At 36.3% G+C, this 27,718-nt stretch overlaps 1 protein-coding gene across 4 annotated transcripts in view; it reads right to left on the bottom strand.

Annotated features, from left to right (window-relative positions):
- Positions 1-10,254: 10,254 nt before the first annotated feature.
- ITPRID2 (ITPR interacting domain containing 2) overlaps positions 10,255-27,718 on the bottom strand; it is a 39,736-nt gene continuing 22,272 nt past the window's right edge. Inside the window, exons 10-18 of one of the 4 annotated variants that reach the window (XM_023212364.2) lie at positions 27,416-27,504; positions 24,936-26,147; positions 22,322-22,399; positions 22,115-22,242; positions 21,547-21,697; positions 20,019-20,084; positions 18,270-18,734; positions 12,399-12,516; positions 10,255-11,423 (exon numbers count right to left, since the gene is read on the bottom strand). In XM_023212364.2, coding sequence (XP_023068132.1) covers positions 12,412-12,516; positions 18,270-18,734; positions 20,019-20,084; positions 21,547-21,697; positions 22,115-22,242; positions 22,322-22,399; positions 24,936-26,147; positions 27,416-27,504 — 2,294 coding nt within the window. In that variant the 3' untranslated portion in view covers positions 10,255-11,423; positions 12,399-12,411. The remainder of the gene's footprint in view (positions 11,424-12,398; positions 12,517-18,269; positions 18,735-20,018; positions 20,085-21,546; positions 21,698-22,114; positions 22,243-22,321; positions 22,400-24,935; positions 26,148-27,415; positions 27,505-27,718) is intronic. The other 3 variants (XM_023212365.2, XM_023212367.2, XM_023212366.3) reach the window with 3 other exon arrangements.

Below are 27,718 nucleotides of genomic sequence, written 5' to 3'. Positions count from 1 at the left end.
AAGAAGAGAAAACCAAACACCGCATGTTCTCACTCATAGGTGGGAACGGAACAATGAGATCACTTGGACTCGGGAAGGGGAACATCACACACCGGGTCCTATCATGGGGAGGGGGGAGGGGGGAGGGATTGCATTGGGAGTTATACCTGATATAAATGATGAATTGATGGGTGAATTGATGGGTGCTGACGAGTTGATGGGTGCAGCACACCAACATGGCACAAGTATACATATGTAACAAACCTGCACGTTATGCACATGTGCCCTAGAACTTAAAGTATAATAAAAAAAAATTAAAAAAAAAAAAGAAAACCTCATAAAGATTAAAAAAAAATATTTATAGAACACTTACTACATGCCAAACTCTGGGCTGGGTATATGATAGTGGGTAAGACATGTTTCTCTCTTATTATAATTGGGAAAACTAAATGATGAATTGCAATATGGTATAATAAATGAAAAAAGTTAAAAGACATGTACATGAAATAAAATAGAAATAAAATGGAGAACATTCTATTGAAATTATTTCACATGAAAATAAATAGAATTGGACCACTAACTGACATCATGTACAAAAAGTAACTCAAAAGAAATAAAATACATACATTTAAGAGCTAAAATTACAAAATTCTTAGACAATAACTAAGAGTAAATCTTTATGACCTGGCCTAATCAATGGTTTCTCAGCTATGACACCAAAATGCAGATGCAACAAAAGACAGAAATAGATCAATTCAGTTTTATCCAAACTAAAAACTTTCAAGCTTCAAAGCACACCATCAGGAAGGTGAAAAGACAACCCACAAAATAGGAGAAAAATGTTGCAAATCCTATATCTAAGAAACTTGCACCTAGAAAACATAAAGACTTCACATAACTCAATAATAGGAAGACAACTCACTTTATAAACAATGGTTAAAGGATGTAAGCAGACATTTCTCCAAAGAAGATATATAAATGCCCAATAAGTACACAAAAAGATGCTCAACATCATTCAGGGAAATGCACATGAAAACCACAGCAAGCTACCACTTCACACCTACTAGGAAGGCTAGAATAAAAAAAGACTGATCATTACAAGTTTAGCAAGGATGTGGAAAAATTGCAGCCCCCATACACTACTGGTGGATGTAGAGTTGTTCAGTCACTTTAGAAGACAATCCTCAGCTGGGTGCGGTGGCTCATACCTGTAATCCCAGCACTTTGGGAGGCCGAGGTGGGTGGATCATGAGGTCAGGAGATCAAGACCATCCTGACCAACATAGTGAAATCCCATCTCTACTGAAAATACAAAAATTAGCTGGGCTTGGTGGCATGTGCCTATAGTCCTAGCTACTCGGGAGGCTGAGACAGAAGAATCGTTTGAACCTGGGAGGTGGAGATTGCAGTGAGCCAATATTGCGCCACTGTACTCCAGCCTGGGTGACAGAGTAAGACTCCATTTAAAAAAAAAAAAAAAAGACAATCCTCAAAATGTTAGACATAGAGTCACCATATGACTCAGCGAATCCACTCCTAGCTGTCTACACAAAAGGAATGAAAACACATGTCCTTAGAAAAACTTGCACATAAATGTTCATAGCATCATTATTTATAATAAACGAAGAATGGAAAGGACCCAAATGTTTATCAGCTGATAAATAGGTAAACAAACTGAGGGCATATCCATATAATGCGGGCATATCCATATAAGGGAATCTTATTTGGCAACAAAAAGAACAAAGTACTGAGGTATGCTACAACATGATAGACCTTGCAAACTTTATTCTAAGTGAGGAAGCCAGCCAGAAAAAGTCACACATGGTATGATTTCGTTTATATGCAATGTCCAGAATAGGCAAGTCTATAGAGACACAAAGCAGATTAGTAGCTACCTGGAGCTATGGTGGGTGTAGGTTGAGGAGAAGTCAAGAGTGACTGCTAGTGGGTACTGGGAGTTTTAGGGGGTAATGAAAATGGTTTAAAATTAATTATGATGATGGTTGCAGAACTCTGCAAACATACTAAAGACCATTGATTTGTATGTATTATTAAATGAGTGAATTTTGTGAATGTTTCAATAAAGCTAATATGCATCTGCACACACACGTATGTTCACACACATTTAAATGTATGTTCTGGGTACATTGGAAGCACATAAAAAGTGGTGATTTCTGTTTGGTTGGTCACAAAGGGCTTCATGGAGAAATAGATGTTTGACGCATGGGTGACATTGGAGAAAAAGGAAAGGACTTCCAAGCAGAGAGGGCAAAACTTGCAAATACAGGGAAGCATGGAGCAGCATGGTTACTCAACCGTGCTTCAAGTGTGACTGAAGCACAGTTGCATATTGAGGGCTTTGAGAAATGAGGATTGGAGAAAGGAAAGTATGCATTTGGTTGGGCATGGTGGCTCACACCTGTAATCCCAGCACTTTGGGAGGCTGAGACAAGCAGATTGCTTGAGCCCAGGAGCTTGAGATCAGCCTGGGCAACATAGTAATACCCTATCTCAACAAAATTACAAAAACTAGCTGGGTGTGTTGACATGTGCCTGTAATCTCAGCTACCTGGGAGGCTGAGATGGATGGATCATCTGAGTCTGGGAGCTTGAGGCTTCAGTGAGCTGTGATTGCACCATTGCACTCCAGCCTGGAAACAGAGTGAGGCCCCATCTCAAAAAGAAAAAGAAAGGGATGCATTTGGATTTCAACTCAAAACAATGAGACATCCATGGATGACTCTTAGCAATAGGAGTGAGGAGGTGACAGGATCATATTTACATTTAGAACAATCACTCTAACAAAATTGAAAAATATGGACTACAGGCAAACTCTGGTAATCAGAAAGGCCCAGGTGGGAAATAGTGCCATAATTCAAGAAGTAAGAGGGTGGAAAGTAAGACATTAACAGTCGGGACAATTGGATATGAAGGAGTTATTATAGAATCTCGGGGCTTGGTGAAAAGAAGCCAAGTACCTGGCATACAATAGATAAAATATATTTGCTAAGTGTATTTGGACCTTAGTGGAACTTTTACTTAGCTATTTCAACAAGGGGAAAATGTAAAAAGTAATCTAAAATGGCTAATGCTTCAGATGGCATGATCTTTGTATATAATATCCCCTTGAAGGGAAAGACATTATATACAGTATAATCTATAAATGTACTTTTATGTACTTAGAATCTGTAAAGAGGGGCTCAAGTATATAAAACCACTCACACATTTCTTCTTGAGAAGCCAAATACACAGTTTAGTAACAAAATAACCACGAAACCAGGGGCTTTTTACAGATGTTGTGAAGCTCTCTTTATAGTTGTATTTGTAGATCAGCACCATCAATTAAAAGCCTCTTAACTTTTAGGGAGATAGCTATGAAGTTTCTCACCAGCAACCATAAAAATGGATGGGCTGAGAAGAAGCACTTGCTGCACACAGAGTGTTTTTCTAGCATTATACCACAATATTTTGGAGATGCCTAAACGTTCCTTGCTTGAATAAGAAACAAAAAGTTGGCAGCAGCGGCTGTCACTTCCCCTAAGTGCCTCTTCTTTTTCTTGCTTGTAATGAAACGACAAGGTCACAAAATACTGATGTCCACATTTCCTGATTCTCGGTCTCTTAAGATACACAAGTCATAGTGAAGTAAGTGTTCTCTCAGCAATCAGCTGACCCAGAGCTGTACATTCTTCCCTCTAGCAGGAAGATGCTGCCTGTTCCACAGTAGTGTTTTAAAAATTGTTGTCCAATTTTTCTGCAATATCTAGCCATTGAATATTTATTCAACTTTAGATTGTATGTCTTTCAGAATTAAATCAAGTTGAAAATCACTTGGCTATCAAACATCCATTAGAATTCTAATATTCTGAAGAGCAGAAACTTTCAAAAGTAAATATTTCAATGAACTCTGGATAGAGTATATTTTATTTGTAATGTTTCTATGTTGATAACAAATTAAACCATTTAATTCTGAGTGCTAGCAAGTATAAATGGCTTAATTTGTTAGAAAGTTTGTTCTCAACTTTTAAAAAACCCATATTCACCAGCTCAGGAAATTTTAAAAGGCTCTTTTCTATAGTTTGTATTTCAAAAGAATATTTTCCAAACAAAAAAATCACAAAACTGAATAAAAATGGCATGTCTGTACATATGTGTGTACATTCACACACATGCAAATATATACACACAACACATACTCTGATAACTGCCGTTGCCCTGCTGAGAATCACTATGCTGGAAGGCTTTTAAAAGCTCCGTTCAGTTGTTCATTAATTTAAAAAATAAAAAATAGAAAAGAGAAACAGGATAATCCTAAGAGAATATTAGTATCAAGGCATTCTTATAAAAAAAAAAATACTAAAGGGCTACAAATAACCAAACTAAAAATGCCAGTTTTCTGAAGCCCCAAATCTAAGTAAATGATACAGGGTGATGCATTTTATCATTGGCAACTAGCTAATTAGTGATCCCAATTAATGGTGCCAATTATGTGGATTCTTCAAAATAGTTGGAGAGACTTCTGAAAAATGTACCCCACATTGAACTTTCCCTGAATTAAATAAAGGTTAGGCAGGACAAATTACATAATTTTTTCATTTAACGGTTTAACATAAAGTTGGAATAAAATCAACTGTATTTTCTCTCATGTTTGACTCAGATAACCAATGCAGTGTATCATCTTGACATTTTAATATACTGCTATATATTTTATATTTTTCTTCTACTATTATTACCTCTTGCTAATAGCTAATATTTATGGAGCTTTTACGACATACTAGGCAGCTAACTAAATATCCTTGTGCTATTACACTTGTTAGTCTCCCCAGTAAACCAAAGAGGTAGGTACAATTGTTACTTCTCATTTTACGGGAAGGTGAGACTTAGGTATGAAAGTGGCTATGCTAGGTCTGGGATTGAGGTCTATCTGCCCCTATATTGGACTCCTCGATGTTTACGTTTTTCTACTCCCTTCAGTTATGTATATTTTCATCACTATGTGCTTTGAAAAAGAAGTGAATACAGATGTCTTTGGTGTTTAGCAGGCTCAGTACACAGACTCAAACATACAGGTCTGATCCCATCAAGAACTAACTTGTTTTACACAACCTGAAATCTCAAGGGAATTTTTTGAAGGGCAAGAAGAAAAGAGCAGAACGGTAATGCTGACATTGAGAACACACTATTTAAAGAATATATATTGCTCTGAGAGTACCAATGGTTAGAATTTTTTCATTGTAGAAGAATTTTTCTCATGAAAAGGTCTAAATTTAGTCTATTACTAATTGTCCCAACTGCCTCTTCCTCTTTTCCCTTTCCTTTTGTTATTAACTGGAAAGTATAAAGTATTTTTGAGAAACTTGTTTTGCAGCCAGCTTTGCCATAATGCAGCTAATCCATTAACCAAGAAATAATATAAATGGACTGTTAGACACAAATTCAAAACCTGTGGGAGGTTAACCCTGTTTGGGAAAAATGGTCCTAAAATCCTGAGTAATGATTACAACTGTATACTATAATCCATGTACACTTCTGATGATGAGTTAAGTTTCCTTCAATGTTTCTATGCCCCTCTAAAAATAATTTCTGCCATAATATGTATCCAGAATCCAGAGAATCGTGGGCCATTTATTCATTTCTCTTTCCCATTATAGAGCAGAATGGACCAACCAAAGACTTCTAGAGAATTAATATCTACTCTAAAAAATGGTTTAGGAATATACCTAATGAAATCATGATGTTATTTGCATTCTGCTTTCAGCTTTTTCATGCAACAGTTAAAAAATGAATAAGTTGTATCAAAATAAAAATTCACTTTTGTGAATTTTGAAAGACTTGACTCAAATGCTAGTAAAATTGGTAAATTAGTAAATGGTATAATCAGGTCATTAAAAATCAAGTCATTAAAAATTGTTGTTAGTTCCCTATACTCAGTAGTTGTTTATTAATGTTGGTCGAATGAAACTAATTGTGGTAAGATTTCAGAATAGAAAAATTAAAATATGAATGCTCGGTATTTTTCATTAAAATGCATGTCTGGTTCTGAAAGTAGGAGGGGACAGTTTGGTCCCACACCGTGTTCCTACTATGATTCAGCCAAGGTAAATTTGAATGGGTTGATTTAAATGGGGGCATTTTAGTAGAGAGCAAGAGAGCTTGCCAGTGTTAGAGGAGAAAAGAGGATAGGAAGGACAGCAAAATGTCTGCCTCAAGTGCTTTTACCCATGGCCAAGTCCCATAGAGATGTGTCTGAAAGCAGAAATGACCAAAGATTCTTTCACAAGGGATTCATGTGAGAAAGCTGGATTATAAGCAATGCTGCTATGCTGCCAAGGTAGTAAGGCGTAATTCAGCAAGAGAAGCACTCCCTCCACTTCCATATAGTATGTTATCATCATAACCTTTGCCAATTGAGGTCCCCAGCAAAAGGGCAGGGGAGCACTGGATCCCTCAACAGAGAGAGCAAGAGAAGAGGAAAGCACTTAGAATTGACCTATTAGGACTGTCATGAAGATGTATGAATAACACTCAGGGAGCCCCAATATTAACGGATGAGATTTAGGAGAGGAACATACCTTTCAACACATGATGGAAAAATAGAAAAATATATCTGTCATCATTAATACATTTCCATTTGTCATCACAGACCAAAGAAGACTGGGTAAACACATCATTTTATTGAAATGTCTATATTTTACAGATCTCAATAGGTTAGGGGAACATCACACACTGGGGCCTGTCGTGGGGTAGGAGGAGAGGGAGGGATAGCATTAGGAGATATACCTAATGTAAATGATGAATTAATGGGTGCAGCACAGCAACATGGCACATGTATACATATGTAACAAACCTGCACAGTGTGCACATGTACCCTATAACTTAAAGTATAATAATAATAATAAAATAATAACAATGCAAGTCCTTTTTGACTAAACATAAATCAAGACATGCACAACTGAGATTTAACTGATGACCCTGGTGATTCTATCAAGAGCAGTCTCTGCCCAGGCACAGAGTTCTAATAGGTATTTGTGAATCTACTCCTCAGGTATCTGCTTTATAATACTTCAGGGGCCTTTTTCTTTCTTTTTTATCTTGGACTGCTGAAATAATAAAATTATTTGAGATGTACTGAAAGAAAACCATGAATCATCAGTACATGGATTTACTAAACAATTAACTCAGGAACACGAATAACAAATTAGTGTGCTCTGCAGAGGTGAAATATCATGAATCTCTCTGAAAGGAATGATAAGCTCCTTTAAACTCCAATGGCTATAATAAATGGCTATAAATAAATTCCATATCCCAGATCCGATTTCTTTCTGCAGCATCTCTAGACTAGGTCTTTATTGGGTCTCATTCTGGTCCTTGACTGGGTGACTCTAGAAGCACTCAGATGGTCTTTGCATTTTCTCAACATCCAGTCTACACAATATAAGGACTTACTACTCATTGCCATCAACAGCAATTGGCAATTTTTTTTTTTTTTTACTGTGATCATTGCTGTCACATAGCCTTCCTTGGCCGTTGTACAATTCCACAATACCTCGGTGGGCCCTCCTGTGGTCTCCTTTCTGTGCGCTTTGCTTACATTTGTTCTTCATTTTGAACTTTGGCTATAATGAAAAGTTTCTTGAAGGAGCCTCTAAGATGACGTCCCCTTGGAGATTAAAATCCTTTTCCTACTTAACAAATTCCTTCCTTTGAAGCATAGTGAAGACCTACTATCCTAAGTCCTTGCTACTAAAGTGCAAGGCAGCACCATCAACCTCACCTGGGAGCTTCTTGAAATGCAGAAATTCAATCTCAGAAGGTAGGACCCAGACTTCAATCAGAATTTTCATTTTTACAAATTCTCAGGTAATTTGATTTGTATGAATAAAGTTTGAGAAGCACTATCCTAAATGGTATTCCATGACCAGTTTTTTGGTTTCAAAAAATTTCTTGAAAATTTAAAATCAGTAATTAATGTTCACCCTTTATATCATAGCGGAATTGGCAGTCTATTACCAGTCCCTAGTTCAATTGCTTGAAAGAACACAATAAAGTTGAAAAGGTCAGTCCTGGATCTATAAGTTCATATTCTGTCCTTCCCATTTAATGCTTCAACTTGCTAAAACTCTTTTACCTGTCAACTATCTTTATCCATCTTTACTATCACCATAACAGTCAACTTACTGAGCTGTGCCAAATGCTGTGCTAAGTTCCTTTACATTCTTCTCTAATAACTGTGAAATATTAACTTCTCTAATAACTTCACTAATACCACCATCATGGAGTGAGCAAATAAGCTCGTTATTCACAAAAATTTAAGTCTTTCTCCTTTGGGTGTGCAAAAAGACCCTTGTGAGAAAAATGGACTCTGATATTTGTCTGATATGCATTATCTTTTAACATATTTGTAACTCCCTGCTGAGCACTGACATTCTGTATGCAAGTTATTACTTATGATTTGTGACAGTATTATTTATTATACTGACACTGTATGTAAACTGTTATTTACTCAATATGAGTAATAGAACATCAGTTGTGGAAATGAGAACAAAAAGTAAAAGGCCTCATGCAATAGCAATAAGTAGAAGAAACTGAAACTGTATAGGATATGAACTAATAATTAGATACGACATTTTAACTGTATACATCGAGAATGCAATGAGAATAAGTGCTAATTAAATGTTTTCAATATTCATAAGTAACTCCAAGTCATGCTTAAAAGCATAGAACCTCAGCTTCAGTTAAAAGGTGATAGGATGTTTCCTCTTCCCACTTCCTAGAAGTGCTATAATTTCCTTCTTTCCAAGAGAGGAAAAATTCTAGAAGGAGAACATACACTTCATTTTGCTTAATTCCTTCCCTAAGACCACTCCCCCATTTGTACAGGTGAAGAACATGGGCAAAAGAGCATTTCTCCAGAAACTGCCCAAACTTACTTTCTCTTTACATTCTTTTACATACACTTTACTGCATTCTCATTTTCCTCTGAAAAGGTTGAAGCTGGCCAGCTGAGCAAATACTCTACTTTTAAATGTATGAAATTCAACTGAATATATTTAGAGGAAAGAAGTATACTTCAAATCTGAGAATTTTTCAAATGTACTTCAAATCTGAAATGTACTTCAAAATCTGCCTGTTTTTCTCATGGTATATCATTCACAGCAACTCCAAACATCAAAATCACCATTTCAAGATTCTTTCTCTTCTATGCTTTGTGCAAGTTCTTAGCACAATATGCACAAACTATGAACTTGGCATTTAAAAAAAAATTGCTTTCATCATCATGTACATGGTAATTCAAACTCAATCTATGTATTCTTAATAACTTTTGCTAATGTTCCTGACTACTTTGAGACTTTACTCAAAGCGCATCTCCTTGGTAGGCTTCTCTGACCACCCCAGGCTATACTCTCTCAAATTATTTTAGTTATTTGTTGACACTTCTAAATGTATCCATAAATTAAAAGATACCTTGACTTTGTCTTTTTTTCAGATCCTTTCATTTTTCATTTCCACATAACAGCTAGCACAGTGGCTTGAACATGATGGCTTTCAAATGTTTAGTACACAATAAAATGGGGAGAAGGAACATACAACTGATAGTTGTTGAGACTCCTCTTATTTCATTCATATACTATGTAGGTAATTTGCTCATTGTCTCAGCCTATTATTGCAACTGTTGTATTTCTAATTTTGATTATTAAAATCTGGGTATCTTGTATTGTCAAAAATTAACTAAAAGTGACTTCAAAACTAAATAGTTAAAATTGATTACTATATTTCTATTAATATGGGGCATTTGGTTAATAGGTGTTATTACTGCTGTTATTGAACAAAGAGTTACATAGTATTTTAATATCTATTCTTTGTAGTTTAATAGCATATTATTTATTTATTTATTTATTTTTTATTATACTTTAAGTTCTAGGGTACATGTGCATAACGTGCAGGTTACATATGTATACATGTGCCATGTTGGTGTGCTGCACCCATCAACTCATATTTTTAAAGAGAAGTTTTATTTGTCCTCGGATGGTAATTACTATGACCACAGAACTAGATGAGCCAAAGAGGCCTCAATCATGCCCTCTCTCCAGGGTGGTCTAGTCTTAAACAGCATTTTTTAAAGCATTGTTTTTTTAAAGTATCATAGACACTTCCCTAGGAAAAGAGAGTATCACCCTATTGGGTTATATGCTGCAATTCTTTTGGACCTCATTTGTTACCTATCAAATCTAATTCAAAATCTTCATGTTGCAGTTTAAGAAACCACTAAAAACATTTTAGGCAAAATAAATACTTTATTGTTTTAATATATATATTTTTAGAAATCAGCCTTTGTGTGATATTTCAAACATTTATAAGCCTTTTAGAGATTCTTTCAAAGAACACTGTTAACAACTCAACCACTTTTGATTAAAATATCACACACAAAGAAACAATAGGAATTGAAAAAAGTATAAATGCTAGAAGAATAATTCTAATAACATTTGGTGGTTACTTTACACATTTATTTAACACATATAAAACCAAATAGGAAACCATTTTCCTTTTTTTCATAAAAACAAAGTTTTCACTGGTTAAAACTGAACTAAAATCATTTTATGTATGAGGAACACAAATCTAAATTACTTCCATTTTGAAAAAACACCAGCTTATTCATTTCTATTCATTCAAGTCATAGGCCCCATTATTTGGATGATACTCTATTTAGTCCGAAAGACAGAAAAAGAAACATCTTCATCTAATAAAGAAGTCTGGACAATGCAGAAAGTAAAAGTACATAGTGTTTAACATAAGGCACATTTCCAAAAGAAAAAATACTACATAAGCAATGATAAAATTACATTTGTCTTGGGTAAAGCAACAAGGCTTACAGTGTAAGAACATTAAGTAGTTGTAGGTAACCTATATAATTCTATCCTACTGCTATTAGTAACCTCTCAAGAATTAAGAGCAACTATATTTTTTACAACAGAACAGTTTTTCTTCTTGGAAGTGACATTAATTAACAGCAGTGGAGGGAAAAATCATTGGTTGCTTCAAGCTCTCAAAAAATGAATCAGTTATTGCACAGTAAATACCTCATAGAGGTCAGTGTTTTAAGAAGCTAGTCTGAGGAAATATGTTATTTATAAGTTGGATAAGTCTGGAAGTTTTCAAGTTTTATAATTAATTCTAATAGGGAATCAAATGAAAAATATTGACATACAAATAAATATTAGGCTTTTCAAACTGCTAGAGTTTTTGATAGTTTAGAAAAGAAATAGCAAAGTGCCTAAGAGTCTATGTACGTTTTTTTAAAATATACGGTTGAAGAAATACACATTGTACACTGTATACAGTAGCCCAGCTCAGCAGCAAGTATCTTCTAAAGCACAAGTAACACCTCCACCAGTGCATATCATTGATAATTCCAGTATTACACAGCTAATAGGATCCATGCCAACCTTAAAAAGGAAAAGAGAAGTCAGTTTTAAACCTCTTTCAAATACCTCTTTCAAATTAAAAGCTTCGTTAAAGGCGGATGAGAATTTTATGCAAATATATATACATAGAAACATGATTATCCTGTAATCTCTATACACCTTCCTGAGAGTTAATTCTTTTATCCATGGCTTTAAAAAGATAATTCCTATTAATTGCTTTGTGACATAATTTATTAAAATATTTTCCAATTTCCTACATCTGAAATTGTATATATTTTTCAAATTACATTTGTTTCTCATGTTTTATTCAATGAATATTTTTAGTTCTATTCAACTGTATAATTTCCTTTTGCATTCACCAAAAAGTATTATTAATATATATTATATAAAATGAAATTAGAGCTAAAGCAGGAGGATCGCTTGAGACTAGGAGTTTAAGACTAGCATGGGCCACATAGCAAGACCCCATCTCTACAAAAAAATTTTTTAATGTAATTAGAGCTATGAGATAAAGTGAAAGTAATTCGTTTTACTAAGACAGACACATACAACAGATTTTTGAAATTATGATTAGAAATGAATCTATGGGATATGTTTCTTTAAAAGATAAAAATAATTAGGAAGGATACTTAGAAGTTGTGATTCACAAAATCTTGTTCTTTAAAAATATACATCTGAAATACTATTATAATCAAAGTAAGATTCACGTTTGAAGGTCCAATTCCAGGATTTATTACTATAATGAAATTTCAGTAAAATGACCCAAGAGAAGTAATTCCTTAGAGATTCGTATTATGGGATTTGACTTACGCTTCAAATAGGCTTGTGTGAAATTTTCACACTGTAAAATGACGTATTACATATACACATACATTCTAAAACTCAAAATTTAACCAGAGGACCAACTGTGTACCAACCTGTGTACTAACAAAACAAAGAATAAAATGCCAATTACTATTTACATTTAGCTCAACAAAGAATTTCAGAAAAATTTACCTATAATTTCCGTTTAATGATTATCTTGCTTAGAATTAGATGCTTTACTTGAAGATACTGCTGCCAGAAGTCCACTTACAATTTCCCGTCTGATTTCCCCAACAATAGACTCTTTAATCTACATTGGAAAAACAGTAAAACAAAAATTTACCAATATGAATGTAATCTATTTTTTCCTGTTTTGGGAAAAAAAAAACAAATAGCATTCAATTTCTTAATTTCACCTTCATGTGAATCTCCCTGCAATACAGAGACGGAGTGGGGAATCGAGTCCATCTATCATCTAACCCAGATCAGACTCTGACGACTGGTCTAGAATCATTCAGCTAACTAGATTACAAATATCACAATGCATAAAGTGAGGACATTAGAAAATGTTATTTCATAAATTAAAAAACTTCTAGTAAATACTTTACCTCATGTCAAAAAAATAATCTGGAAGGACTTCTTAAATGTTTTTAGTATTATCTAACTTTGTAAGGTAATCAGCAGAGACATAAGTGCTCTCATTGCTGAGAAAATCCTTTAGAGGCAAAATAATCAAGTATATTGCCTGTTTATGCCAACTGACAGCAAGGTATCTAAAGACATTTTGTTCTAACCTAACACACACATTTTAAATGGGAAGAAGAAATTATCATTTAGTACAATTTATTTTAAAACATAAAAAACATCCTCAAAACAACCATAAACTCTAAAAAAATAACTTTTTCTTTAGTTTCATGGTATCATTGCCACCCGTCTAAGCTTTTGTTTCCCATATACATATAGGGTATGAGGATATACATTTCATTTTATTGTTGGAAAAGGCAAATAGACCTGAGGCAATGACAATTCCATCAGGACTTTCTTCTCCAGATGTCCAAACACTTACATATGCCTATCTCCACCTTTTCTCTCTAATGATACAGCATCACTTTTAAATAGCCCTTTGTGAAAGCTATAAATGTGTATTTCCTGAAATAAAGTGATAATGTGTTCCCAAATAAGCACTCGAGATACTCTCAACCAGCTTTTAAAAATTCTACGTTTCCAGTTTCCTGTCAGCCAAATTGATTTATTTCCTAAAATGTTCCTAAGTACATCTCAAACACATCTTAACCGTTATCTTTCCAAAAATGGCCCTGTATTAGTCTATCATGCAAAACTGGTACACAATACATAGATTTATACATAGCTATTTAAAGAAACAAAACACTCCTTAGCTACCAACCATCTGTACTGGAATATATTTAAATACTGTAAGCTTTTCACTTTACCTTTTATCAATATTTCTAAACTTTAAACATCATCAAAGATTTTGAAGCGCATAGCACTTCAGATTTACTTTTCAAACAAGTATGTGTTGGATACAAATATTATAAAAACCAGAATCTCTTAGTCACAGTATACAAACAGAAATACAATATACTGAATTACAACCACTGCAAATCTATATTCACAAAACAATGAATATAGTCTTTCCAGTCCTGCTATCAATGCAATATGGACATTTTATAATATCTCACTATTCTTCATCACTCAAAAAACAAACTAGCCAAACTATATTCTTGACAAACCAGTAATGTGTGTCAAACTTTTTTGGGAGTATAGGCATGACTGGAGTAAAGAATAAAAGAATCTCTACCATCAAGCATGATATAATCTCAATGGACACAAAATGAACACTGTTTCATAAAATATCTTCCTTATTTATTTCTGAGATAGAGTCTTGCTGTGTCACCCAGACTGGAGTGTAGTGGTGCAATCTCGGCTTACTGCAACCTCTGCCTCCCAGGTTCAAGTAATTCTCCTGCCTTAGCCTCCCGAGTAGCTGGGATTACCACCACACCTGGCTAATTTTTGTATTTTTAGTAGAGATGGGGTTTTGTCCTGTTGGCCAGGCTGGTCTTGAACTCATGACCTCAGGTGATCTGCTCACCGTGGCCTCCCAAAGTGCTGGGATTACAGGCGTGAGCCACCGCACCTGTTCGGTTTCATAAAATACTAAAGGAAAAATAATTTAAGAATTCATTAATGACATAATAACAGAAAAAATTCTGGTAAATGAGAGACTAGTGTGGGCTAGAATTCTCAGAGAATGGTAGCTTTTACAAGGTATGCCACAACAAAGAAAGAACAATTTCAGATGACAGTGGAGATAGAAAACTCTGTAGCAAGATGGTCTCAAATGAGAGGGGATTATAATGGAGTCTGACTGCCAAGACAGTTCCCTCTAGAGAGCAGAAGGGAATCAGAATAGGAAGGGTGAGGTCAGATGGAAGGTGTACTGTGAGCTCCTTCAGCGAGCAGGTCAGGTCTCATTTATCAGTGTATCTCAGCATACAGTAAGAACTCAGTTAAGTGTCTGAATGAATGAATCAATGAGAGAGTAAGAAAGCTCAAGGGCAAGAGACAGTATCAGACACAGAAAGGAAGAGAAAGCAGAAAAACAAGCAAACTATAAATAAAATGGCCCTGAAAATGATACAATGTCTTTAATAATTTATTGAAGGAATAAGTGTATGGACAAATAATTTAGTTCTAAAGTCTCCCATGCTATGGAGAGGTTAGAAGGATTAGAATTGAGGAAACTCCCCTGGGATGGATGGTAACATTACCTTTATGAGCACAATTTCCAAAAAAATGCAGGCTAAATACAGACTACCTGAGATTGAGAAAGGCATGCTTACTGACAATACAAAAAGACTGACTTCAAGTCTTAAGTATGGGGGAACGCATTCACTTATTATGTATCTATTGAGTGCCTACTAAGTGGCAGCTATTACAACAAGTGATCACTAAAAGAAATTTCCATAAGAACACATGAGTAAGCTGTGTATTTATCAAAATACATGGGTAAAACATGTCAGATATGCTCTAATAAAGATCCCAAAAGGCATGAACCAAGTCTATGAACTTCAATTAACAAAGAACTCTCTAAACACAAAGCAATCTATGTTTACTCTTTGACATTTAATTTTGCTGAATTGGCTTCTGTGGGCATGTATTCATTCATCCTATTAAGTAATCTTTTTATTTACACACATTTATACATTTTTAAAGTAACTGCAAACAGTTTCAGGCCACTGATCACATACATCACAGATGACCTGGGCAAATTTTAAGACAGTGTGTACTTTTTCCTACTACAACGCACATGCAGAAAAGAGGTATCTTTAACATGACAAAAGCTTAGCTATGTAATGAGTGTATTAAATATTTGTTTGCGAAGACTTTCAATGCTGTCCTTCAAAAAAAGAATTCTACTGTATCAACATATTATAAATGATGAAAACGCTCTTTTCAAAAACTCACTTAATGGTACAATGAAAGAAACAAAGGCCTGACAGATACCATTGTTCTCATGCATCCATGAATGCAGTAAGAAAACTTTCCTGAAAGTGCCTGCCAAACATGCTTAATCCTCACCTGCAAAACTGTTCAACCCAAGATTAAATCTTGCCTTTCTGAATGGTGGCTTTGTTAATGGGATTAGGGGCTCAGATCTGCTAGGAAGACAGAATTTAATTTAATTTTCTTGGTAGCTGTACACCAAGATTCAAAAAAAATTGGAATTTAGAATATGTTTTTAGGTAAAAAGTTTACCAATTTGAATGACTGGAATAAAATCCAACCTAAATTTTAAATACTTTAAAAACAAACAGAAAACTATTGTAACTAAGAGAATATTAACATAAATTATTTTTTAAATTATAACTGGCATTAAACCAATTTATCTATTAAATGTGCTTTTAAAGTACTTCAAAATAATTTGTTTTCTTAAGTACAACAATACTCCTCTTATGCCTTGTTTGATCTATACATATTTTGCTGGGTAGGTCCTTTGTAGAGAGTAAAAGAATAAACGTTAAACCCAACTTCCTCAAGACAATGCCAAATTCAGAACTAAGTAGTTTCTAATTAATGGTTTAAATAAATTCTGAAAAATTCTTTGAACATTTGCCTTGCATGTCAGTTTAAGTGTCTGCAAATTATAAAATCTTCCATATTTAATGAGAGGTTATTTTAAATGATTAATTCTCTAGGACCAAGGCAGCCTAATGGGAATAACTAAATTTTCCCTAAGCTATGTCTCATAAGCCAAAGAATCAATGTTCTAGTCTGAAATGAATACTTTATTCTTAGGAAATCACCTCCAGGACGTATCACACCATTAAAATTCTAAAAATGAGGATTCAAGTATGCACTGAATAATGGAGTATTTGTGCTAAAAGAGCAATATAAAGTTTTCAAAGAAAACTTCCATACCAAAGCAAGCTAAGGGGAACAAAGACATCACATTTCTAAAAAAAAAAAAGTTACCTTAAAACCCGCTTCCTCAGTTAGCAAATGTAGTGTGGAGAAGAATAATTACATAATTTCACTCAAAAACTGATCTTTGATATAAAACATGTAAACAGGAATGGATTATTAATCATAGACACACCTGACTGAGTAGGGTAAATGCTGAGTTTGCTAAACATTAGGCAGCCACAACCAACTTACAAAAATAATTACATTTGTAGGAAAAATAAATTTATAGAATTAAGACCTTTTTTTTTTGAGACGGAGTCTGGCTCTGTCGCCCAGGCTGGAGTGCAGTGGCGGGATCTCAGCTCACTGCAAGCTCCGCCTCCCGGGTTTACACCATTCTCCTGCCTCAGCCTCCGGAGTAGCTGGGACTACAGGCACCCGCCACCTCACCCGGCTAGTTTTTTGTATTTTTAGTAGAGACGGGGTTTCACCGTGTTAGCCAGGATGGTCTGGATCTCCTGACCTCGTGATCCGCCCATCTCGGCCTCCCAAAGTGCTGGGATTACAGGCTTGAGCCACCGCGCCCGGCCAGAATTAAGACCTTTTAAACATTTAGTTGGTAGAGTCATATCATGAAAATAAATTACAGACATGAAGTCTTCTACTATAATGCTTGTTTTGAAATGTGATTTGTTTCAACATAAATGAAATATGAGAAAGCTGCATATATGGCAAATTTCACATTTGCTTATGTACAATTTAATCCACAGAATACTACAGGTAAACAGAGATAACTGCATTGAGCTGTTTAAACGATATATTCTATTCCTTCCTATTACCTGATCTCAGTGCAAAAAACATTTATTTTACTAATTTTCTCAACCTTTGAACTTTCACTACTAATCACATGTAATTTTCTTTTGCAGTTCTTTTGGTCATCCATAACTATGGTAATTCTTCAAGTTCTTAAGTTGCTATCACTTAGGGCAAACCCTCTTCTCTTAATATATTTTGATTTTTGAACAAAAAACACCAAACCAAATCAATCTATTTACACTTATTAAAATCACAAAATCATTTTCTCCTATCAATTGAAATTATAAAATGCAGTTTCTTTTTTTTTTTTTTAAACATGGAGTCTCGCTCCGTTGCCCAGGCTGGAGTGCAATGGCGTGATCTTGGCTCACTGCAACCTCCACCTCCCGGGTTCAAGAGATTCTCCTGCCCTACCCTCCCAAGTAGCTGGGACTACAGGCACATGCCACCATGCCCGGCTACAAAATGCGGCTTTTAATCTTCGAAGAGATCTAAACTGTAATTCCTCATTTTGTAGATGTGGAAACAAGAGGTCCAAAGAGTATGTTGTATGTTTGAGTCCTTCACACATCTTTTTCACCAAAGTGGACACAGAGAACTGTTATTATTTCACATTAGAGTATGAAATTTGCAGAAATGCCATTACAAATATATCTTAATTGACACAAACTTGATCAATAGGAAAGCTAATTTAAAAGCTCTGTGAAAATTATTGAATACAGTGAATCAAAAGAACATCCTGTAAATAATTAATATTCAAACAAAATCTCCTCTAACACATACCTCCAAATAAATGAATTAAACACAGATTTTACCCACCTCCCGTATGACTTGCTGCAACTCATCTTGCTCCACATTTTTATGCATTTCCTCAGCAGCTGGCATTAATGGGAGTTTTCCATGCCTTGCTTCCACTTCAGATTTAGGTCCTACAACTTCTGGGGCTTCTTCAGCTGCATCAACTTCCTCAGAACTTTCCAAATCTGGAGGTGTCTGCACAGAGCCTGTTCTAGAAGGAGCTGTTGGCGTTAGAGCCACCGATGCTCGGAATACTTTCTTCCTTGCCACTAATGGGGTTTTGGGTTTGCCCACTGAGGCAGCAGAAGGTACTCCAGTTCTTCTATTAGCATGAGAGGGACCAGAACATACAGAAGATGATTCTGATGTTGCTTGGGAAAAAACAGATTCTGAGCTTTCTCCAGGAGGAATTTCAAATCCCATTTCTCCAAGTCCCAGGCCCAATTCAGACTTCAGGTATGACTGCTCCTGCATCAGTTCAGTGACCTGGAGATCATAAAAAAATGTTATTCTTCTCTCTTGGAATTAAGATTGGTAGCTTAAAAGGTTAAAGTACTGGTTGTTGTTATTGCCTAAAATCCTGTAATTTGTAAAGACATAAATCTATTCCATTAATTTAGTAACTACTCAATTTTATTTGCAAAAGTGGTAAGTAAAATGTAAATTCCTATTGAGATGAAGCAACAAAACAGGTAAACAGAATACATAGTGGGATGAAATTTTACTTATTACCACCAAGGTGTTCAAATCACTTGTAAGGAAGAGTAACTAGTGAAAAATAGTTACTCATAGTGCTTTTGCCCTCAAATGAACCAATCTGTCTAACACAATAAAGTCAGATTTCTGTTAAAAATGTGGTCATGTTACAGCTCTACCTACCTAAAGAACCCAGGATTATACTGTGAAAGCACATTTCTCCTGAAGTGTAAATTAAAAATCAATTTTTTTTTTTTTGAGATGAAGTCTCACTGTCACCCAGGTTGGAGTGCAATGGCTTGATCTCAGCTCACTGCAACTTCCACCTCCTAGGTTCAAGCGAGTCTCCTGCCTCAGCCTCCCAAGTAGCTGGGATTACAGATGCCTGCCACCATGCCTAGCCAATTTTTGTATTTTTAGTAGAGATGGGGTTTCACCATGTGGGTCAGGCTGGTGTTAAACTCCCGAACTCAGTTGATCCACCTGCCTCAGCCTCCCAAAGTGCTGGGATTATAGGCATGAGCCACCATATCTGGCTTATTATTTTTTAACGACAGGGTCTTGTTGTGTCACTCAGGCTGGAGTGCAGTGGCACAACCATAGCCCACTGTAGCCTTGAGCTCCTGGCCTCAAGCAATCCTCCCACCTCAGCCGCCTGAGTACCTGGGACTACAGGCACATATCAACATGCCTGGCTAATTTTTACATTTTCTGTAGAGAAAGGGTCTTATTTTGTTGACTAGGCTGGTCTCAAACTCCTGGCTTGAAGCAATCCTCCCAACTCAGCCACTTAAATAAAGTACTGGGATTACAGGCATGAGCCACTGTACATGCTTTTTATGGCGCATTACCTCCTTTAGTCAGAAAGATAAATCACTATTGTAATTAAGGTGGCTTTCTAGTGGCTTCAGACAGCAATGGACTTTCAAAGGTGAAAGTCACTTCCAATCAACTATAATTTATCAAATTATGTATTTAAAACAAACATATATTTCATCTAAACTAGGGAAACTATGTGTCTGTGAAATGTTGTATCATTCCCTTCCCCAGTGATTTAAGAGGAAAGAAGCTTACTGGTTCCATTACATTCAATGGAGAAGGGCATGACAAGTTATCAGCGCTTCTACTGCCACACATTCCCTGAAAAGGTAAGAACAATATATATATGTGTGTGTGTGTATATATATATACAGGCATATATAATTATAATGTACATATATCTATTTCCAAATTGTAAGACTTTCATAATAAAATTAATTGGCTAATTAGTGCCTGGAAGCATCCCTTTATGTCACAAAGGTTACCCTCAAGTGTCACAGATCCCATAAAATGCATTATTGTGAGTTAAAACTTATACCATATGCAAAGAGGATGTTCTAGTTCTCCCCTGTCACCAACACACACGTCTCAGAATGATAAATCAAAATCATGTTGAAAAGTACATTCATTAGCAATATAGAACATTCTTAGTCTATACTATACATATATGTATGCTTATATACAAATGTTTATTCTACTTCATTTGTAGTATATACACACATAAATGTATGTGTGTATATTCAGGCCATTTCTTTTTAACAAAATCAAATACATTGTTAAGGTAAAGAATAATAATTCACTACTTCAGTATTTCAAAGCAACATATTCTACAACTTCAAAGATATTTGCAAAAATAAGAATACAACTGTTGAAGTTCAAATGTCATGGAAAGAAACATTAGAAGTATGAAAAGTGGGCCGGGCGCGGTGGCTCAAGCCTGTAATCCCAGCACTTTGGGAGGCCGAGACGGGCGGATCACGAGGTCAGGAGATCGAGACCATCCTGGCTAACACGGTGAAACCCCGTCTCTACTAAAAATACAAAAAAAACTAGCCGGGCGAGGTGGCGGGCGCCTGTAGTCCCAGCTACTCCGGAGGCTGAGGCAGGAGAATGGCGTAAACCCGGGAGGCGGAGCTTGCAGTGAGCTGAGATCTGGCCACTGCACTCCAGCTCGGGCGACAGAGCAAGACTCCGTCTCAAAAAAAAAAAAAAAAAAAAAAAAGAAGTATGAAAAGAAGTGGTACAAAAAGGTACTTCTTTTTATTCTCTTGGATATATATCTATATATTTAGGAAAAAAATATATATATATAAAATAAAATATACAGGTACCATTTGATTTCTTTATAAACAAATGGAAAAGAATCCAAAATAAAGGAAAAGTTTAAAGGGAATGCTTTTTATTTAAAGGCGAGAAAAAAAAAACTGAGCAAAATACATATCTGTGTTCTCCGCAGTTACATGCAACAATTAAAATTTACATTAGTCATGTTAATTCACTATCATTTTTCCTTTAAAAACACTCAACTTTTGTATTAACCCTTATTCTTTCCTATTATTAAAATTTATCATTAAAATTTTTCAACATATTTCTAAATATACTATTTATGACAATTATTACAAACTGTACATTCAACTGGTTTGTGGGAAAGCTCCTTAAACAGTATGCATGCTTTTAATACCATTAAAATAAATGACTTGAAATGAAGGCACAAGTCCTAAATTATTAGAACATTATAAATAAACCTTTGGTGAAAACTCCGACCACCCTCCAGGTAGCGTACCATGAGTGCAGAGGAGCGGAAGGGTGAAGGCATGCGCACAGCACGAAGCTGCTCTTCCAGGCCCAGGAGGCGCTCCTCCAGCTGCAGTTCCAGGTCCTGAAGTTCCATTCGGACTGAATTTCTCAAACTCTGGAGCTGATCAACTTCAAACCTATTGGTATGGTGAAGGGCACAAAGTTTGAAAAATGTAGTTTGGAGATTCCTAATCACAAATCTTTCAACAACTACTATACGCTAACAGAAGGTACAGAAATCTCAGGTTCTATAAATTAGTACAATATCAACTACAATAGGTATATCCACAAGGATATTTATTGGTCTGTCTTCCCCCATCCTCTCACAAATATCTCAAACACTGGAAAACTGGTTACAACCACCCTTAGGATACTGAAGGCACACAAGTTTACTTAGTAAAACACTATCTATGACTAATTTTATCTACACTGGTTCACAAAACAGATACAAGGTACACAGCAGTAGAATCAAAACCTAATTTTTAAAAATATAAGTTGAAAAGACTTTGAATGAAAAGCTTTTTGAGGAGTGCTAAGACAAAATGAACTTTTACCTTTCCTCCTCAGTCATATGATGATAAACCATGGTTTGCTGACGCAGCATTGCCAATTCTAAATCCATCATTTGTGTTCTAAACAAATTCAGGCTCCGCCTCATTACCTGGAGCTCCTGGAAAGTATTCTAGAATGCAATAAAACAAAATTACACTTCTAAATTCTACCAATTATTTTGAAACACAAAGATGTAAGTAAGAACTTACTTCATAAAGAGGTAGAACAGATGATTTCTGAGTACTATATGGAGAAGCAGCAAGATCAGGTCCTCTCATCATAGGGTACTTCAAAAAAGTAAAAGTAGGATTAAAATCAATGTTAAAGTGAATACTTCCAAATCACTTAAAGGGTTAAAAGGCAGAATGTGGGGCCTACATATTTTTCTCATTAGGACAAAAGGATCTAAAAAACCTTCATAGTGTAAGCAGGAAAAAAGAAATCAGTTCCCAATGACACCTATTACTGCTAGCTGTTCCGGGTATAAGTCAATCTATGGGGGAGGAGGAGGCGAAGGAACATACATAGTTCACATCTGTTTCTTTCAGGACTTCCCTCTTGCCTTGCAAAAGTGAAAAAAAAAAAAAAAAACAAAAGCAAACTGCAAAAATGTAGAAGTCATTGCAAATATCATCATGAGAGTAGAGCGATTATTATACTCTCTGGAGACAGTAGCAAGCAATCGTCGTCGTCTTTCTTAGACATCTGAGCATTTCCTATATGCCACTATTTTAGGCAGTGAGATAAAAACGTAAAAGGTATTCCCAGCCTTCAGGTGTTCTCACAGTGTAACGAAAAATAAAGGAAATGTTGTAAAAATTATAATACTGTGGAAGGAGTGCTATAATGGACACACAAAAATTCATATTACATGAACTTTCCAAAAAGTGGTGACACTACTTGAACTGAGCCTTAACAGTAAGTAGGGCTTGATTATGCAAAGAAAGGCAAAGGCTGGGTGATCTAGGTTTAAAAAAAAAAGTGGCTTGCAGTCCCAGCACTTTGGGAGGCCAGGGCAGGAAGATTACTTAAGCCCAGGAGTTCAAGGCTGCAGGGAGCCGTGATCATACCACTGTCTCAAGAACTCCATGAAACTTCATCTTTTTATTAAAAAAAACAAAACAAAACAAAACAAATAGCATGTGCAGATACCTAAGAACACACAACTGTTTAGAGCCCTGTACATACTCCTCCAGGATGGCTGAAACACACAGCTAAGGAATGAGGCTGGAGAGATAGTCAAGTTCCACATCATAGAAAGCATCTGTCCACTAGTGTGGGGTGGGGTTGGCATGGGGAGATTTATTAGCTGAGTTATTGCTGGGACATCCAGGAGAGAGAGACCACAGCTGGAGCAGAAGAACAAGGTGGCCTAGAAAGAAAGATGCACCACGGTACTGGTGGACAGGGCCCTGGAAATCCCCAGCTCGACATAATTACAGCTGTGAAGCTAAACATCTCCGTCACAGACAGAACTATATTTTGTAAGGAAGAACAAGAAACACCCACATTCTGAAATTGTCCCCATTCAGAAAACAGGGGACAATTGTCATGAGGATAAAACTTAGTTAGGAGAAGGTATATCTTCTTATGACTTGAGAAGTTACACCTTTGATTTTTACTTTCCAGGTGGTTCCCTGTCTACTATGTCACAATAAGAGGTTTATTAGATTCATTCTAGGCCTCCTGACTCCTTGTTGAATGCTCTCATGACTATATTACATTGTCATTTTCTTCAATTCTTCAATTGTCTAAATATGGTTTGTTCAGAGAATGTTCAAGAAAACGTAAAAGGCAAAACTGAAGACAACTTACTTATTTTCAAAACTTTTTTGGGAAAATTATTTCCAGTCCACTAACAAATCTGAGAACGACTTTAAAAGTGACAAGATGGCTGGGCGCGGTGGCTCATGCCTGTAATCCCAGCACTTTGGGAGGCCGAGATGGGCGGATCACGAGGTCAGGAGATCGAGACCACCCTGGCTAACAGGGTGAAACCCCGTCTCTACTAAAAATACAAAAATTAGCTGGGCGTGGTAGCAGGCGCCTATAGTCCCAGCTACATGGGAGGCTGAGGCAGGAGCATGGTGTGAACCCGGGAGGTGGAGCTTGCAGTGAGTGGAGATCGCGCCACTGCACTCCAGCCTGGGCGACAGAGCGAGACTCTGTCTCAAAAAAAAAAAAAAAAAAAAAAAAAAAGTGACAAGACATACAGAGCATTTTAAATCAAATTCACACTTTACCTGATTTGTTATTTTCTGGTCTGGAGTAGTTCCAGTCTCTGAGTCCAGTGGAAGTAGACTAACTCTGTGCACAGCATCGAGGGTCAGGAGGTGAAGGGGAAAGCTTAGTCAGAGAGCTATGAGCAGAACCAGGAGAACGTGGTGCCACAGAAGCCAACAGGGAGAAAACTTGGAAAAGGAAAAGGTAGTCAACATGTTCAAACAGCAGAGAAAAGGAGAGAAAGAACTTTGAGAGGGAAGATTTTTTAATAATAGAAATGGCTTGACAAAGATTCTAGCCTAAAACAAAGACAATGGATGGTAGACTAAAAATGGGAGGATAATTAATGAGCAAAATCTCTCCTCTCAGAAAGGAGACAGACTTATGAGCAGAGAAATCGACTTTGATCAGGATTAGTTACAGCTTCTCCCTTGAAACAGGAGGAAAGATAGAAAAGGAAGGCAGATGCAGATAAGTTTAGACATGTCAGAAAATAAAGCAGAGGTAGTTCATACTTAATGTGCCTTAGCTTCTCTGTGCATTAAAAAGTGCTCAGAGCAGTAAAAGAAAAAAGCTAATAAAGATAACTTTTTCTCATACCTGTGAAAGATTCTGCAGTGAGTTTCTAATATCATGTAACACTCTTCGCAACTGCATTTCTATGGCTGAAGGAGGATTCACAGAGCATGCTTGGTAAGGGTAGGTGGCATGTCTATGTGAGTAAGGACACCCGAAAGGGTAAGTGAAGGCGCTACAGGTAGCCCCTGATATGTTGGGAACACTGTGAGTACTCAGAGTTCTTGTGTGCTCACACAGGGGCCTTTCTTGCCACTCAGAGTGGACGGAGTGAAGGGAGCAGGTAGACTGAGACATTGGTGGTGGAGCAAGCCGGGAACAGGTAGGAGTCCTTCCATGGTGGCACTCCTCCACCCGCGGCGCCTCACTCTGGGGGGCTTCTTCTTTCTTCACAGATGATGGAGAAATGAAAATGGTCGATTTCACTAAAGACCGACCATCATGTTCCATCATCCCCTTTTCCAATTCCTGCTCCTCTTCGGGTGTGTACTTATAGGTGAAGGAAGGTGGGCTGCATCTGGTCTCTTTTCCTGGAGATAGTCGAACATTGACAGAGGACACAACCCTTACTGGGCTCAATAAGGTGGTTGGTAAAGACTGAGACCTTCTTAGAGGATAGCCAGCTTTTGCAAATAAGTATCTTTGTTTTAACAAATCTTTTGATTTTAGCAGGCTACGCCCTATCCTTTGATGAGACAGAGTGCAGACCTTCATTTGAGCTCTTTGCAAAGCTGTATTAACTCTGTCCACGGAAGAGGGAGGCCCAGTTGTATTTTCAGAGCTCATATCACTGCATTTAGCTTCAATAGAAGCCAATGATTTCAGAATATGGTGTGTGGTATACTGAGTAAATTCACATTCACTGCTTTTATCCACATCACTTTCAGCACTTGCTTCCCTCAGTAGCTCTACTGTCTCTGCTGGAAACAAATCCTCTTCCACTTCAGTAACTTCAGTAACATGATCCCCTGAACTACAGGTGGACTGTTTAGTTCCTGGATTCTCAATGGTCTTGCACTGAGGGAAATCCTGGCTACCTGGTTTTCTTTTGTCTGCAACTGCTGCTGCCTTCTCTAGTCCCTTCTGAAGAGGGATGAGAGACTCCTCTTCTGATTCATTAAAATAAGGCTGGTCTTGTGCTGTTGGTGTGGCAAGGTCTTCACCAAGTGACGTAACTGTTGTCTCACTGTCACAACTATCAGCACTACTCCCCATAGCCTGCAAGGACTCCTGAACCTGTGAAAAGAAAACAGGTGGAAAGATGAAGAATATATGTAAGAAGAGTCATTAACAAGATACCAAACCAACATGGTGCTTCTATAATTTCACTGTCTCCACTGCAGTTATGGCCCTGCTGTTGCTCAAAATTGTTTTATTGCCCCTGAGCAGCAACCACATCCCTCCTTCCTCTCACTTTCTCACAAAGACTATTTCAGAACTTCACTGTTTTCCTAAAATTCCCTTTCCAACAACCTCCCCCTTTTCTTTCAGTACCACACACTGACTTATACAGAAAATGGACATTTCCTAATGTTCTTCCCCAACATCTATAAACTTCCTTGTATCTTTCCCCATCATTCCCTCCTTCTCTCCTTTCTGAAAGGAAACTCAAAGCGAATCGCTCCAATCTGGGCTCCTGATCAATATCCTCTCCAAGAGCAGGGTATCTCTCCAGTTTCATCTCGGATTTTTCTGAATCAATTCTTCTCTTACAGTTCTTTCCCTTAGCTGAACACCTTCCCCAAGTCATTCCATGTTATTATAAAAAGACAAAAAGACCCCTCACTCTTAAGCTATCACTCATACTTGAAAAACAGCCAACGTTCCTATCTTTTCTTCCATACCTTCTGAAAGCTTCTCCTTCATCTCCCAGTATTTCTGTTCACTTATTCTTTCTCAGTGACCTTAGATATACCTCTTGTCTGTTTACCCCTTAAATGCTATGTTCCTAAAAGCTCTTTGGGAGTTTTCTCATCCCAATTTTCTTTAGAATTTGCTTAAAAATGTTTCAAATGCTTCTTGTGTGCATTCTGTGTACTCTACACATAGACTATACATTTCTTGAGGATAAAGATGCGCCTGTTCTCTGGGTTATCTCACACAGCCTAGTGTAAAAATCAGTATAACAGCAAGCTATAGGTCCACAATTAATGTCAGTTATTAAATAGGCAAAACAATTACTGTAAAATACTGAAATACAATGAAGGTTAAAAAAATAAGAAAAACAACAGACAAAACAAATTAATGATCACAATAATCTCTGATTACTGGTAGTCCAAAAATTAAGGGTAAGATAGATATTTTAAAAACATATTCAGAGAGAAGAATTAATGAAATCTAAAATTTATAGTCAAATGCTAAGATAACATCTACATGCCAGGAGTTTTGTTCTGTCACTTGAAAATAAAGATTACACAGACTCAATATTAAAATATATAGTAATAGAAAAATTGCCTTAAAATGAGGAAGTTAATCATAGTGCCTATTAGAATAGAAAATTTTACCTGAAGATGATTAAGGGATAGGCAGTCTGTAGAATCTTCAGCAAAACCACTGCTATCGGAATGCTGACTTGCAGTACGTAATAGATGATCTATGAATTAAAAAAGTGGCTATAAAAAACTACCAAATAAGACTTTATAGAGAGCAATATTACTACAGATATATGATTCTCAGCAGATATATGACACACAATATTTGAATGCTTCTTAGAAAAGTATGCATTACTTATGCAAAATTATGGCTTCAAAGTACAGGAGGTAACTGAAATTCAAACAAAAACTGTATCAGATCTTCTATCATAATCT

The sequence above is a fragment of the Piliocolobus tephrosceles genome, chromosome 11, assembly GCF_002776525.5.
Source record: "Piliocolobus tephrosceles isolate RC106 chromosome 11, ASM277652v3, whole genome shotgun sequence".
NCBI lineage: Eukaryota > Metazoa > Chordata > Mammalia > Primates > Cercopithecidae > Piliocolobus > Piliocolobus tephrosceles.
Note: the sequence above shows the minus strand (reverse complement) of the source record. Positions and strands in the feature narration are given on the sequence as shown.